This window comes from Hyla sarda, chromosome 8 (genome assembly GCF_029499605.1).
Source record: "Hyla sarda isolate aHylSar1 chromosome 8, aHylSar1.hap1, whole genome shotgun sequence".
Classification (NCBI taxonomy): Eukaryota; Metazoa; Chordata; class Amphibia; order Anura; family Hylidae; genus Hyla; species Hyla sarda.
Window position 1 is genome coordinate 99510200 of NC_079196.1, and position 14705 is coordinate 99524904.

General features: G+C 45.7%; 1 protein-coding gene across 3 annotated transcripts in view; it reads right to left on the bottom strand.

Moving 5' to 3' along the window:
- Positions 1-1655: 1655 nt before the first annotated feature.
- Positions 1656-14705, bottom strand: part of CDK15 (cyclin dependent kinase 15) — a 305671-nt gene continuing 292621 nt past the window's right edge. For 2 of the 3 annotated variants that reach the window (XM_056536951.1, XM_056536949.1), the window contains 2 exons: positions 10393-10513; positions 1656-2159 (listed from right to left, as the gene is read on the bottom strand). In XM_056536951.1, coding sequence (XP_056392926.1) covers positions 10404-10513 — 110 coding nt within the window. In that variant the 3' untranslated portion in view covers positions 1656-2159; positions 10393-10403. Of the gene's footprint in view, positions 2160-10379; positions 10514-14705 lie in introns of all 3 variants that reach the window. The other variant, XM_056536950.1, reaches the window with a different exon arrangement.

The window sequence follows — 14705 nt, forward strand, 5'->3', positions numbered from 1 at the left end:
GTTTTTCCTCAGCACATCTTACCTCCAGAGTCTCCGATCTCCCCTGCTCCTGTCTCTACCTTCGGCATGCCAGCCACCAGTGTCCCTGCCAAACCGGCTGTATTTGCCCCTTCCTATGGTATACCAGCTGGAAAGGGTGCAGAGACGTGCGACTAAACTAATATGGGGCATGGAACATCTTAGCTATGAGGAGCGATTAAAGGAGTTACAATTGTTTAGTCTTGAGAAGAGACGTTTAAGGGGGGATATGATAAACGTATATAAGTATATTAATGGCCCATACAAAAAATATGGAGAAAAACTGTTCCAGGTTAAACCCCCCCAAAGGACGAGGGGGCACTCCCTCCGTCTGGAGAAAAAAAAGTTTAGTCTCAAGGGGCGACACGCCTTCTTTACCGTGAGGACTGTGAATTTATGGAACGGTCTACCTCAGGAACTGGTCACAGCAGGAACAATTAACAGCTTTAAAACAGGATTAGATACATTCCTGGAACAAAATAAGATTAATGCTTATGAAGAAATATAAAATCTCATCCCTTCCCCAATATCGCGCCACACCCCTACCCCTTAATTCCCTGGTTGAACTTGATGGACATATGTCTTTTTTCGACCGTACTAACTATGTAACTAATGTGTCTGCAGCTGCTCCCTCTTCTTCTCTCTCTGGGAAGTCCCAGCCTGGTCCCGCTTTTAGTTCGTCTTCTTCTAGTGCCCCTGATTACCTACTCGTCCGAAGATTTCTGGGATCCAAAGAGAGGGGGAGACCTAAGGGGGGGTACTGTAACGCTGAGCACTCCGGGTCCCGTATCCATCCCGGAGCTCTCGTGGCATCTGGTCTCCTGCAGTGCCCCGGTCTCTCACTCTGACTGGGAGCGCTGCTACAGTGCTGCCGATGGGGATGCGATCTGCCTTGCGGCGGGCTCTGGTGAAAACCAGTAACTCCTTAGAACCGGTCCCCCAGTACGGCCCGTGTCATCGCCTCACTGACCAGAGGATCCACTACCTACATACCAGTCCGGATTGTGACAGGGAGCTCCTGTATCCCAGCTGGACCCGGCAGCAATAGTGCCTAAACATGATGTGAATACAGCCTAACTTCTCCCCATCCCACTGCCAACCTCAATTGATAGATCTCTGATTGATTGGATATAAGGACATATTTATTAAACCTCAACGGTCATTACTTTTAAGCCCCTTAACCTTTTAACAGTATGTCAAAGATGTTTATAATTGTAATGCAGCCATACCTTTGGCTGCTTTATAGCAGTATCGATCTTCATAAAAATTGCTTTTCTTAGGAGACGGCAAGAGTCGGATAGGCGTGGCTAGGGGTTGCAATGCCCCATTTCTATAATAAAGTCTAACCTTTTTCTATAATAATGTACTGCAGTTTTGGAAAGGCTGGTTTGGTACAAAATTGTTAATAGTTTAGTTAATTGCCAATTTATTGGCAAATAGACATGTCTATTCTTTCTGCGTTGTCCACACGGAAATGCATTGCCATGGCGGTCCCAAGTATTTAACTGTAAAGGGAATGTCCGCACGGAAATTTTCCATGCATACATTGTCCTGTGTGAACATAGCCTAAGGTGTTTGGGCACCTTAAGAACGTGTATATGATATCTAATAACAACATTAGACACAAGAAATGGTATAATACATAAGTTTATTTTATATGATTTAAGCAGTATTTTGACTCCTTATTTCAATGTACAGCAAAATGTTAGCCAGCAGTACTAGATCATTAAAATTGAACATATCTAGGTCTCTTATTCTCATTTTACTGCAGTAACATCATAATTTATGTCTGTTAAAGTCATAACAGACGTATTGAGTGGTACCAAATAATTTGGGCAGAACACATAATGTTATTCTCAAATAAAATCCATACTACTGATCAACATTGTTTCTACCAAGCAGTGAAATTCTAATAGTCTTTGCTATAGAAAAGCAGCAAAGCTTCAGCAGAAGTTATTATTCTCGCCATGGAGAACTGGAGAAAGCAGGGTATATCTTTCTGTAAGGTGCAAGTTTCTTCCATTTTGTTTCAAGATGGCTTCTCTAAGAAGAAGGCAGCAGGTAAGGGAGGGTGTGCAAAGTAGGATGGAAGGCTGGTACATTCAAATAGGTGCATACAGAGCTGGTGGCTGAACGTCCATCTAGACAAAATGAAGAAAGCAAAAGAGTGTGTATAAGTATATAACACGTAAGGTATCACATAACAACTGGGCAACACATACAGATATAAGGATCCAAGACACAAACCTCTTTAGGGTATGTTCACATGTACAGCATAATGCACATATTTGTTGCACAGGATTTGAAGCTGCAGCTTTTATGCGGCAGAATTCAGTGTAAAATAATTGACTAAACGTAGCTTCAAATCATGCGCAACAAATATGTGCAGGATACTGTTATTCACACCTACAGTATCCTGCACATATTTGATGTGCAGGATTTGAAGCTGTGTTTCGTCATTTACTTTACATTGAAATCTGCAGCTTCAAATCCTGCGCATCAAATATGCAGAGAATACTGTACGAGTGAATGAATCCTAAGGGTGTATTCACACATTTAGTATCCTAAAGGGCAGGGATAGAAGCTGCAGGTTTGATGCTGTGTTTAGTCATTTAGTTTAAAGGAAAACTGTCAGCCAGGTTCACCCACACTAGACCCAATACACTGGGTTATATTGTGGGTGAACAGGATTCTAGCAAATGAAAGACAAACAAAAAACTAAACTACAGCTTACTCATTGACTGGAAGAGGCCAGAACTTCATGAAGCTCAACCATTCACTTCCTGCTAGCCTTTATTGCTTTGATCACTCTACCACCCCCCCCCCCCCCAAAAAAAAAAAAAAGAAAATGTGAGCTAACTTAAGGATCACATGACATAGCTATTTGTACTAGGCCTCTTACTACTTACTTACTTAATACTTTACCGAAAAAAGAGGAAATAATTAATACAAGCACACCAAACTACTATACATTGGGCACCATACATTTTTATTTGACCTTAGAAATTTGTGTAATTTTGAAATATGAATTTATTTATCAACAAAAATAATTTTCTTTCTATTTTCATTGATTAGTATTGCTTTTTTCTCATTGTGCATCCTGATTAATGTCTTTTTGCTCCAGTGTCCTAATCCATATCCTGAGCTGTTATTGAGGTGTATCATAAGAGCAGTGGTGCCTCCTGCAATTTTCTCTGTGCCTAATGTTAGTGAATTTATTTTCACTATACTAGTGACCATAGCTACGTCAATAATTTGGCCAATCTAGCATGTAATGAGTGATTACAGTTAAAAATAAATGTTCAGCTCTAACCAGTAGAAATATTTTCTGTAATTCAGAAAACTTATCCAAAGTATACCTTTTATTCTTAAAATGTCATTCTTATCCACAAATCTGGTCAGGTACAATTTTTTGTGGATTTCGGTGTATAGGTATAGATCAATACAGACTAATGGTTTAAAGTCTTCAGTTTGACCAAGGTAGAACCAAAGGATGACCAATCACCTTCTAAAAAACATCATGAATTAATGGAATATATAGGGCAGGGTCATATGGAGCACATCCGCAGTGTATTTCACAATGCGGATGTGCCAACAGCAGTCACCGAAGGCTGCCTGACCGCAGTCGGGAGCTCGCTCTGCAGTCCCTCTGTGACTGCCAGTGGCACATCAGCAGCTTGAAATACACTACGGATGAGCCCCGTGCAACCCTGCTCTCAAATATAACATTTTCTTAAGTACATATAACTAGCTGAGAATCTGGCATTGCACGGTCTTCCTACTTAAACCTTGTGGGAGAGGAAATAAATGATGATCTCCTGGTCACTTATAGTTGTCACTAAAGGGGACATGTTTACTGCATACTGTTTTTTTTTTTTTATTATTTTTTTTTTTTTAAAGGAGTTTAAAGGGGTATTCCAGGAAAAACTTTTTTTTATATCATCTGGCTCCAGAAAGTTAAACAGATTTGTAAATTACTTATATAAAAAAAATCTTAATCCTGTCAATAATTATCAGCTGCTGAAGTTGAGTTGTTCTTTTCTGTCTGGCAACAGTGCTCTCTGCTGACATCTCTGCTTGTCTTAGGAACTGCACAGAGTAGAAGAGGTTTGCTATGGGGATTTGCTTCTAAACTGGGCGGTTCCTGAGACAGGTGTCATCAGAATGCACTTAGACAGAAAAGAACAACTCAACTTCATAAGCTCATAAGTACTGAAAGGATTAAAAAATTTTTATAGAAGTAATTTACTAATCTGGTTAACTTTCTGGAGCCAGTTGATATATATAAAAAAGTTTTTTTTCCTGGATAACCCCTTTAATGTTGTTACGCCGAGCGCTCCGGGTCCCCGCTCCTCCCCGGAGCGCTCGCTACACTCTCGCTACTGCAGCGCTCCGGTCAGATCCACTGACCCGGTGCGCTGCGATACTGCCTCCAGTCGGGATGCGATTCGCGATGCGGGTGGCGCCCGCTCGCGATGCGCACCCCGGCTCCCGTACCTGACTCGCTCTCCGTCGGTCCTGTCCCGGCGCGCGCGGCCCCGCTCCCTAGGGCGCGCGCGCGCCGGGTCTCTGCGATTTAAAGGGCCACTGCGCCGCTGATTGGCGCAGTGGTTCTAATTAGTGTGTTCACCTGTGCACTCCCTATGTATACCTCACTTCCCCTGCACTCCCTCGCCGGATCTTGTTGCCATTGTGCCAGTGAAAGCGTTTCCTTGTGTGTTCCTAGCCTGTGTTCCAGACCTCCTGCCGTTGCCCCTGACTACGATCCTTGCTGCCTGCCCCGACCTTCTGCTACGTCCGACCTTGCTTCTGTCTACTCCCTTGTACCGCGCCTATCTTCAGCAGTCAGAGAGGTTGAGCCGTTGCTAGTGGATACGACCTGGTCACTACCGCCGCAGCAAGACCATCCCGCTTTGCGGCGGGCTCTGGTGAACACCAGTAGTGACTTAGAACCGGTCCACTAGCACGGTCCACGCCAATCCCTCTCTGGCACAGAGGATCCACCTCCTGCCAGCCGGCATCGTGACAGTAGATCCGGCCATGGATCCCGCTGAAGTTCCTCTGCCAGTTGTCGCCGACCTCACCACGGTGGTCGCCCAGCAGTCACAACAGATAGCGCAACAAGGCCACCAGCTGTCTCAACTGACCGTGATGCTACAGCAGCTACTACCTCAGCTTCAGCAATCATCTCCTCCGCCAGCTCCTGCACCTCCTCCGCAGCGAGTGGCCGCTTCAGGCCTACGACTATCCTTGCCGGATAAATTTGATGGGGACTCTAAATTTTGCCGTGGCTTTCTTTCTCAATGTTCCCTGCACTTGGAGATGATGTCGGACCAGTTTCCTACTGAAAGGTCTAAGGTGGCTTTTGTAGTCAGCCTTCTGTCTGGAAAAGCTCTGTCATGGGCCACACCGCTCTGGGACCGCAATGACCCCGTCACTGCCTCTGTACACTCCTTCTTCTCCGAAATTCGAAGTGTCTTTGAGGAACCTGCCCGAGCCTCTTCTGCTGAGACTGCCCTGTTGAACCTGGTCCAGGGTAATTCTTCCGTTGGCGAGTACGCCGTACAATTCCGTACTCTTGCTTCAGAACTATCCTGGAATAATGAGGCCCTCTGCGCGACCTTTAAAAAAGGCCTATCCAGCAACATTAAAGATGTTCTGGCCGCACGAGAAATCCCTGCTAACCTACATGAACTCATTCATCTAGCCACTCGCATTGACATGCGTTTTTCCGAAAGGCGTCAGGAGCTCCGCCAGGATATGGACTTTGTTCGCACGAGGCGTTTTTTCTCCCCGGCTCCTCTCTCCTCTGGTCCCCTGTAATCCGTTCCTGTGCCTCCCGCCGTGGAGGCTATGCAAGTTGACCGGTCTCGCCTGACACCTCAAGAGAGGACACGACGCCGCATGGAGAATCTCTGCCTGTACTGTGCCGGTACCGAACACTTCCTGAAGGATTGTCCTATCCATCCTCCCCACCTGGAAAGACGTACGCTGACTCCGCACAAAGGTGAGACAGTCCTTGATGTCAACTCTGCTTCTCCACGTCTTACTGTGCCTGTGCGGATATCTGCCTCTACCTTCTCCTTCTCTACTATGGCCTTCCTGGATTCCGGATCTGCAGGAAATTTTATCTTGGCCTCTCTCATCAACAGGTTCAACATCCCGGTGACCAGTCTCGCCAGACCCCTCTACATCAATTGTGTTAACAATGAAAGATTGGACTGTACCATACGTTTCCGCACGGAGCCCCTCCTAATGTGCATCGGACCTCATCACGAAAAAATTGAGTTTTTGGTCCTCCCCAATTGCACTTCTGAAATTCTCCTTGGACTACCCTGGCTTCAACACCATTCCCCAACCCTGGATTGGTCCACAGGGGAGATCAAGAGTTGGGGTACCTCTTGTTTCAAGGACTGCCTTAAACCGGTTCCCAGTACTCCCTGCCGTGACCCTGTGGTTCCTCCTGTAACCGGTCTCCCTAAGGCCTATATGGACTTTGCTGATGTATTTTGCAAAAAACAAGCTGAGACTCTACCTCCTCACAGGCCTTATGACTGTCCTATTGACCTCCTCCCGGGCACTACTCCACCCCGGGGCAGAATTTATCCTCTGTCCGCCCCAGAGACTCTTGCTATGTCTGAGTACATCCAGGAAAATTTAAAAAAGGGCTTTATCCGCAAATCCTCCTCTCCTGCCGGAGCTGGATTTTTCTTTGTGTCCAAAAAAGATGGCTCCCTACGTCCTTGCATTGACTACCGCGGTCTTAATAAAATCACGGTAAAGAACCGCTACCCTCTACCTCTTATCTCTGAACTCTTTGATCGCCTCCAAGGTGCCCACATCTTTACCAAACTGGACTTAAGAGGTGCTTATAATCTCATCCGCATCAGGGAGGGGGATGAATGGAAAACGGCATTTAACACTAGAGATGGACACTTTGAGTATCTGGTCATGCCCTTTGGCCTATGCAACGCCCCTGCCGTCTTCCAAGACTTTGTTAATGAAATTTTTCGTGATCTCTTATATTCCTGTGTTGTTGTGTATCTGGACGATATTCTGATTTTTTCTGCCAACCTAGAAGAACACCGCCAGCATGTCCGCATGGTTCTTCAGAGACTTCGTGACAATCAACTTTATGCCAAAATGGAGAAATGTCTGTTTGAATGTCAATCTCTTCCTTTCCTAGGATACTTTGTCTCTGGCTGGGGACTACAAATGGATCCAGACAAACTCTCTGCCGTCTTAGATTGGCCACGCCCCTCCGGACTCCGTGCTATCCAACGTTTTTTGGGGTTCGCCAATTATTACAGACAATTTATTCCACATTTTTCCACCATTGTGGCTCCTATCGTGGCTTTAACCAAAAAGAATGCCAATCCTAAGTCATGGCCTCCTCAAGCGGAAGACGCCTTTAAACGGCTCAAGTCTGCCTTTTCTTCTGCTCCCGTGCTCTCCAGACCTGACCCATCTAAACCCTTCCTATTGGAGGTTGATGCCTCCTCAGTAGGAGCTGGAGCGGTTCTTCTACAAAAAAATTCTTCCGGGCATGCTGTTACTTGTGGTTTTTTTTCTAGGACCTTTTCTCCGGCGGAGAGGAACTACTCCATCGGGGATCGAGAGCTACTGGCCATTAAATTAGCACTTGAGGAATGGAGGCATCTGCTGGAGGGATCAAAATTTCCAGTTATTATTTACACCGACCACAAGAATCTCTCCTATCTCCAGTCTGCCCAACGGCTGAATCCTCGCCAGGCCAGGTGGTCTCTGTTCTTTGCCCGGTTTAATTTTGAAATTCACTTTCGCCCTGCCGATAAGAACATTAGGGCCGATGCTCTCTCTCGTTCCTCGGATGCCTCGGAAGTAGAGCTTTCTCCGCAACACATCATTCCTCCTGACTGCCTGATCTCCACTTCTCCAGCCTCCATCAGGCAAACTCCTCCAGGGAAGACCTTCGTCTCTCCACGCCAACGCCTCGGAATCCTCAAATGGGGTCACTCCTCCCATCTCGCAGGCCATGCGGGCATCAAGAAATCCGTGCAACTCATCTCTCGTTTCTATTGGTGGCCGACTCTGGAGACGGATGTTGTTGATTTTGTGCGGGCCTGCACTGTCTGTGCCCGGGATAAGACTCCTCGCCAGAAGCCCGCTGGTCTTCTTCATCCTCTGCCTGTCCCCGAACAGCCTTGGTCTCTGATTGGTATGGACTTTATTACAGACTTACCCCCATCCCGTGGCAACACTGTTGTTTGGGTGGTCGTTGATCGATTTTCCAAGATGGCACATTTTATTCCTCTTCCTGGTCTTCCTTCAGCGCCTCAGTTGGCAAAACAATTTTTTGTACACATTTTTCGTCTTCACGGGTTGCCCACGCAGATCGTCTCGGATAGAGGCGTCCAATTCGTGTCAAAATTCTGGAGGGCTCTCTGTAAACAACTCAAGATTAAATTAAACTTTTCTTCTGCTTATCATCCTCAGTCCAATGGGCAAGTAGAAAGAGTTAACCAGGTCCTGGGTGATTATTTACGGCATTTTGTTTCCTCCCGCCAGGATGACTGGGCAGATCTTCTACCATGGGCCGAATTCTCGTATAACTTCAGAGTCTCTGAGTCTTCTTCCAAATCCCCATTTTTCGTGGTGTACGGCCGTCACCCTCTTCCCCCCCTCCCTACTCCCTTGCCCTCTGGTTTGCCCGCTGTGGATGAAATAACTCGTGATCTTTCCACCATATGGAAAGAGACCCAAAATTCTCTCTTACAGGCTTCATCACGCATGAAGAAGTTTGCTGATAAGAAAAGAAGAGCTCCCCCCATTTTTTCTCCCGGAGACAAGGTATGGCTCTCCGCTAAATATGTCCGCTTCCGTGTTCCCAGCTACAAATTGAGACCACGCTATCTTGGTCCTTTCAAAATTTTGTGCCAGATTAATCCTGTCTCTTACAAACTTCTTCTTCCTCCTTCTCTTCGTATTCCTAATGCCTTTCACGTTTCTCTTCTTAAACCACTCATCATCAACCGTTTCTCTCCCAAACTTGTTTCTCCCACTCCTGTTTCCGGCTCCTCGGACATCTTCTCCGTAAAGGAGATACTGGCCTCCAAGAAGGTCAGAGGGAAAACCTTTTTTTTGGTCGATTGGGAGGGCTGTGGTCCTGAAGAGAGATCCTGGGAACCTGAGGACAATATCCTAGACAAAAGTCTGGTCCTCAGGTTCTCAGGCTCCAAGAAGAGGGGGAGACCCAAGGGGGGGGGTACTGTTACGCCGAGCGCTCCGGGTCCCCGCTCCTCCCCGGAGCGCTCGCTACACTCTCGCTACTGCAGCGCTCCGGTCAGATCCACTGACCCGGTGCGCTGCGATACTGCCTCCAGCCGGGATGCGATTCGCGATGCGGGTGGCGCCCGCTCGCGATGCGCACCCCGGCTCCCGTACCTGACTCGCTCTCCGTCGGTCCTGTCCCGGCGCGCGCGGCCCCGCTCCCTAGGGCGCGTGCGCGCCGGGTCTCTGCGATTTAAAGGGCCACTGCGCCGCTGATTGGCGCAGTGGTTCTAATTAGTGTGTTCACCTGTGCACTCCCTATGTATACCTCACTTCCCCTGCACTCCCTCGCCGGATCTTGTTGCCATTGTGCCAGTGAAAGCGTTTCCTTGTGTGTTCCTAGCCTGTGTTCCAGACCTCCTGCCGTTGCCCCTGACTACGATCCTTGCTGCCTGCCCCGACCTTCTGCTACGTCCGACCTTGCTTCTGTCTACTCCCTTGTACCGCGCCTATCTTCAGCAGTCAGAGAGGTTGAGCCGTTGCTAGTGGATACGACCTGGTCACTACCGCCGCAGCAAGACCATCCCGCTTTGCGGCGGGCTCTGGTGAACACCAGTAGTGACTTAGAACCGGTCCACTAGCACGGTCCACGCCAATCCCTCTCTGGCACAGAGGATCCACCTCCTGCCAGCCGGCATCGTGACAAATGTATGAACCGAATACAACAAGCTCCTATGCTTTAATTTATTCATGTATCTCTTTTATTATACAGCAAACCAATCATTATTGGGTCTGTATGATGTAACAATTTTTGGTGTCCTACATAAAAAGGGGAAGAGAACAATGAGCTTGTTGGATAATGTTGACAGATACTAAGAAATAAATTGATGTGATAAAACGTCTTCTGAGCTCTATGTAACATGGTTCTGTATGAAACAGATAATATGAAAAACAATAAAAAATTGCATAGCATTATATTTATTTTATTATTCCATCTATTCTTATTAATAGGTTTTAACACTGACTCTTTTCAAAGTAAATACTTAGTACTACAGGTGTATCTGTTATGCAAATATATAAAGTATATGTATATATCTCACACTTTCACATACCTAGGAGACTCACCTCTCTAATGGCTACCATGGCCTATGATGTGTGGCTGGCTGAGAAACTTTCCGATTCGGGATGAACAGATCTCGGATTTCGGGTTTAAGGCTCAGCCCAGGTACAGTGAAGATGGACCGCACTGAAAGTAAACACATGCATTGTTAGCCTGTACCAAACGTTTCTATCATTTAATATTTTGATGACTGATACCTATAAGCAGGCTGTATATGTTAATCTAAACAGCCACCACAATGTTTTGCATAGAATAATCTATTGAAGAATAAACTGTTGACTCATCGGTACAGGTGACTCTCTGTGGGGGCAAATACACTTTGCTTTTTAGCTTTACCCCACATATTCAGTTCCTATGATAAAAAGTCACATGTTATCATATGACATATCAACAGACATGCTTACTAATTAGCCAATATCTGTGAGTGGCAAAAGTATGTGAAACTTCCGGCTGTGTTCACACATTGTGGTATAAACAATGACTATTTAATGGGATTTGCATAATTGTGTCAGTCATTTCTAAACAATTGCAGCTAAAACCGTTGTAAAAATGCAACATAGCCTTAAAGGGGTTATCCAGGAAAAAAACTTTTTTTCTTATATCAACTGGCTCCAGAAAGTTAAACAGATTTGGAAATTACTTCTATTAAAAAATCTTTATCCTTTCAATAAATATCAGCTGCTGAAGTTGAGTTGCTGTTTTCTGTCTGGAAACAGTGCTCTCTGCTGACATCTCTGCTTGTTTCGGGAAGTGCACAGAGTAGAATAGGTTTGCTATGGGGATTTGCTTCTAAACTGGGTGGTTCCCGAGACACATGTCATCAGAGAGCACTTAGATAGAAAAGAACCACTCAACTTGAGCAGCTCAAAAGTACTTAAAGGATTAATATTTTTTAATAGAAGTAATTTACAAATCTGTTTAACTTTCTGGAGCCAGTTGATATATAAAAAAAAGTTTTTTCCTGGATAACCCCTTTAAGGTTAGCGGATAATTTGAAGGTGAAATTAGGTTTAGGTGTATGTAATCAAAGGAATGACAATCAGGAGTGAGTGGAAATCCTGTTTTATTTAATGAACAGGGATCTATCAAAGTCTGTTCTTCATAACACATTTGATGACATGTATCATGGCATGAACAAAGGAGATTCTATGGTCCTTATCTACTTTTAGGGCAGGTTACACTGGGCACATCCACAGTGTATTTCACACTGCGGATGCGCCAACAGCAGTCACAGAGGGACTGTAGAGTGAGCTCTCGACTGTGGCCGGGTAGCTCTGTGTGTTCACTTGTAGTGGCGGATTTCTACAGTGAGAAATCCGCCAGTACAAGTAGACATACAGCGCTACCCGGCCACAGTCGAGAGCTCACTCTGCAGTTCCTCTGTGACTGCCAACCGCACATCTGCAGTGTGAAATAACCTGCGGCTGCACCAAGTGTGACCGTGCCCTTAGGACTACTATGTGAACTTGCCTCATGAAGACAAAACTTTTTGGGAAAAACAGCAACCAGCAGATGCAACAAGGGAAATGTAGTAGTGACACTTGTTTGAGAAGTCCAACCAAAATTTTACTGAAAGGTGGTCTTCTGTAGGGATGGTCTTCTGAAACAAAATGGCCACTATGCATAATGCACATAAAATCTGGTCTGGATAAGGGATTGGTCCTCTTAAAGCAGTGGTCTTCTGGAGAGGTTTTGTTGTATCTGCATTGACCAACAGTGAGAGACATTTGCACCAATAAGGAATATGCAAATGAGCTGTCTTGTGAGAGAACCCTTATTAGGACAAAGTAAGCCCTTTTTCAGAGATTACTCTATCTTTAATCACTTCTTAATTTACACAGATATTTACATCTTATTGGAAAGTCTTAGTGTGATGGCACAACATGTTTAGTTTAATATATTCTACACAGCACCTTCTAACAGGCATTGCCAACAAGCCCTACGATGGCAGATACCTCACCAGCCAGCAAGTGCACATATCTGATGCTGTGTATTTGGCTATTAGCAACATGCAGTAAACTGAAAAGGGAGTTTTTTTTTTCTTTATTTATCTTTTCTTTGATATCAATTTAAAAAAAAATGGTTTATCAAAAAATATGTAGTAATCTGATGTAGGATATATTAAACAAATGTTTCCATCACACATAGACTTTCCAACAAGTTGTAAATGTCTGTGTACATTAAGAATTGGTAAACACCATAGTAATCCATAAAACAGGACTTACCGTACTTTGTTTTAAAAGGGTTTTCTCACAAGACAAACCCTTTGCATTTTCCTTATTGGGGCAAAATATATATTTTTTGCAAATTCTGTGACTTTTTGATATACAAGTCATTAACACAGCTTTTTGCCCCATTGTAAATAACTCCCAAAGTATTTAAAATTTTTACTTGTCAATTTTTCTACAGATCCACAAAGTGTGTCAAAATCTGGGACACCTACAAATTTATTTCTGACTATTTCCAGTAGCAGCCGTCAGAAATGAATTGTATCAATCTATACACTGTAAAATGTAATACAGATGAACATCCTATACGAAGTGGCCTCTGTGTGGTGGATGGGGGACACGTTCTGATCAAAAAGTGCGCTAAGAAACTCCATTTTGTGACCAAGAGTGCTGCTGCAACCTTCTTTTTGTATAATTTGCATCTGCCAAAGCAGTGTGCACCCGTGTATTAGGTAGTTATGCTGGCTATTTATTTTTTTGTTTGCAATGCAAGTGAGGGGGGTGGCACCCTCTCTAGCCGTGCACCGCTCCCTGTTTACAGGAAGTTTTACAAATTGATAGTGGATCCAGCATGTCACCCAGTCAGAGGCTATATGCGCAGCAGAGGAGTGGAATGAGTGTGTTAGGGTCCCATCTGAAGTGAGGTCAGCACTGCGTGGTGGATGGGGAACACATTTGGATCAAAATGTGAGCTAAGAGCCTCCATTTTTCGACCAGTAGTGCTGCTGCAACATTTTAGATGAATGTCTGTGTCAGGATCCGGACTGGTATGTGGAGAGGACACGGGTGGTGGATCCTCTGTGTCAGTGAGGAGATGGCGTGGGCCGTACCAGGGGAACGGAATCTAAGGGGTTACTTTGCACCAGAGCCCGCCGCAAAGCGGGATGGACTTGCAGCGGCAGGTAACCCACAGGTCGTTCCACCCGATAGCAAGTCAACCTCACTGACAGCTGAGACAGGCGTGGTACACAAGGGCAAGGCAAGAGCAAGGTTGGACGTAGCAGAAGGTCTGGGCAGGCAGCAATGGTTCGTAGTCAGGGGCAACGGCAAAGGTCTGGATACACAGGCAATGGAACACACAGAACGCTTTCTCAGGGCACAAGGCAACAAGATCCGGCAAGGACAGGAAGGGGAAGTGGGTTTTTATGGAGTGGAAGTGCTTAGGAACTAATTGGGCCAGGCACCAATTAATGGTGCACTGGCCCTTTAAATCTGAGAGACCCGGCATGCGCGCACCCTAGAGAGCGGGGCCGCGCGCGCTTGGACTGAGCAGAAGGACGGGGCCGGTAAGAGACACGGGATGCGACCCGCGGGCAGGCACGTCCTGCCGCGGGGGTCGCATCCCCGCCGAGGGACACAGAGCAGCGCTCCCGGTCAGACTCGCAGAGCGCTGCAAGCAGAGGAGTAATGCCGCGAGCGCTCCAGAGGGGAAGCGGGGCCCGGAGTGCTCGGCGTTACAGTCTGTATCCCTGTTTTACACACACAGTAGCTTGGTTGAAAGGGTTAATACTTGTTGGCGGGGCGACATCTACTTGGCAGCTAAGTTTCAATGAATGAAGTGTTTTGATGAGCTCTAAACTTTTTACAGTGAAAATCAGTTCAACCCAGAAAGTTGTGTACATAGAAGGCAGCTCATTAGGCTGAAGAAGATATTCTATCAGTGTGCGGGTGCAATGTGAGAATAAACTGTTCTCCCTGTCTGCCTGTCGAGGCGGTTAATCTCCCATCTCCCCATTCCAAGCAGTCACTTGCATATTTATTTATTCAGAGCACGAGGCTCCTGAGGTAATTAGACTGTCAGATTCTGAGTTAATAAGAAATTGCCGGAGAGCGAAGGCATCTTCTGTGTCTTTCACACTCTCTTCATCTTCTATTTTTTATCTTATGTGCTTAGTGGCTTTATTTCACTTGCTATTTCCTATACGGTATATTTTCTTCTCTAGAAGCTCAGGTCTTAATTAAGAGATCACTTATCTCCAAATAGTGCTCTGCCTTGCTGTGGCTGTTTCCATTCCCAGCCTTTACACCACTGATATCTCATCAGCACAATCCTTCTTTGCTAACATATGCCTTACAAGAGGCTCTTGGTC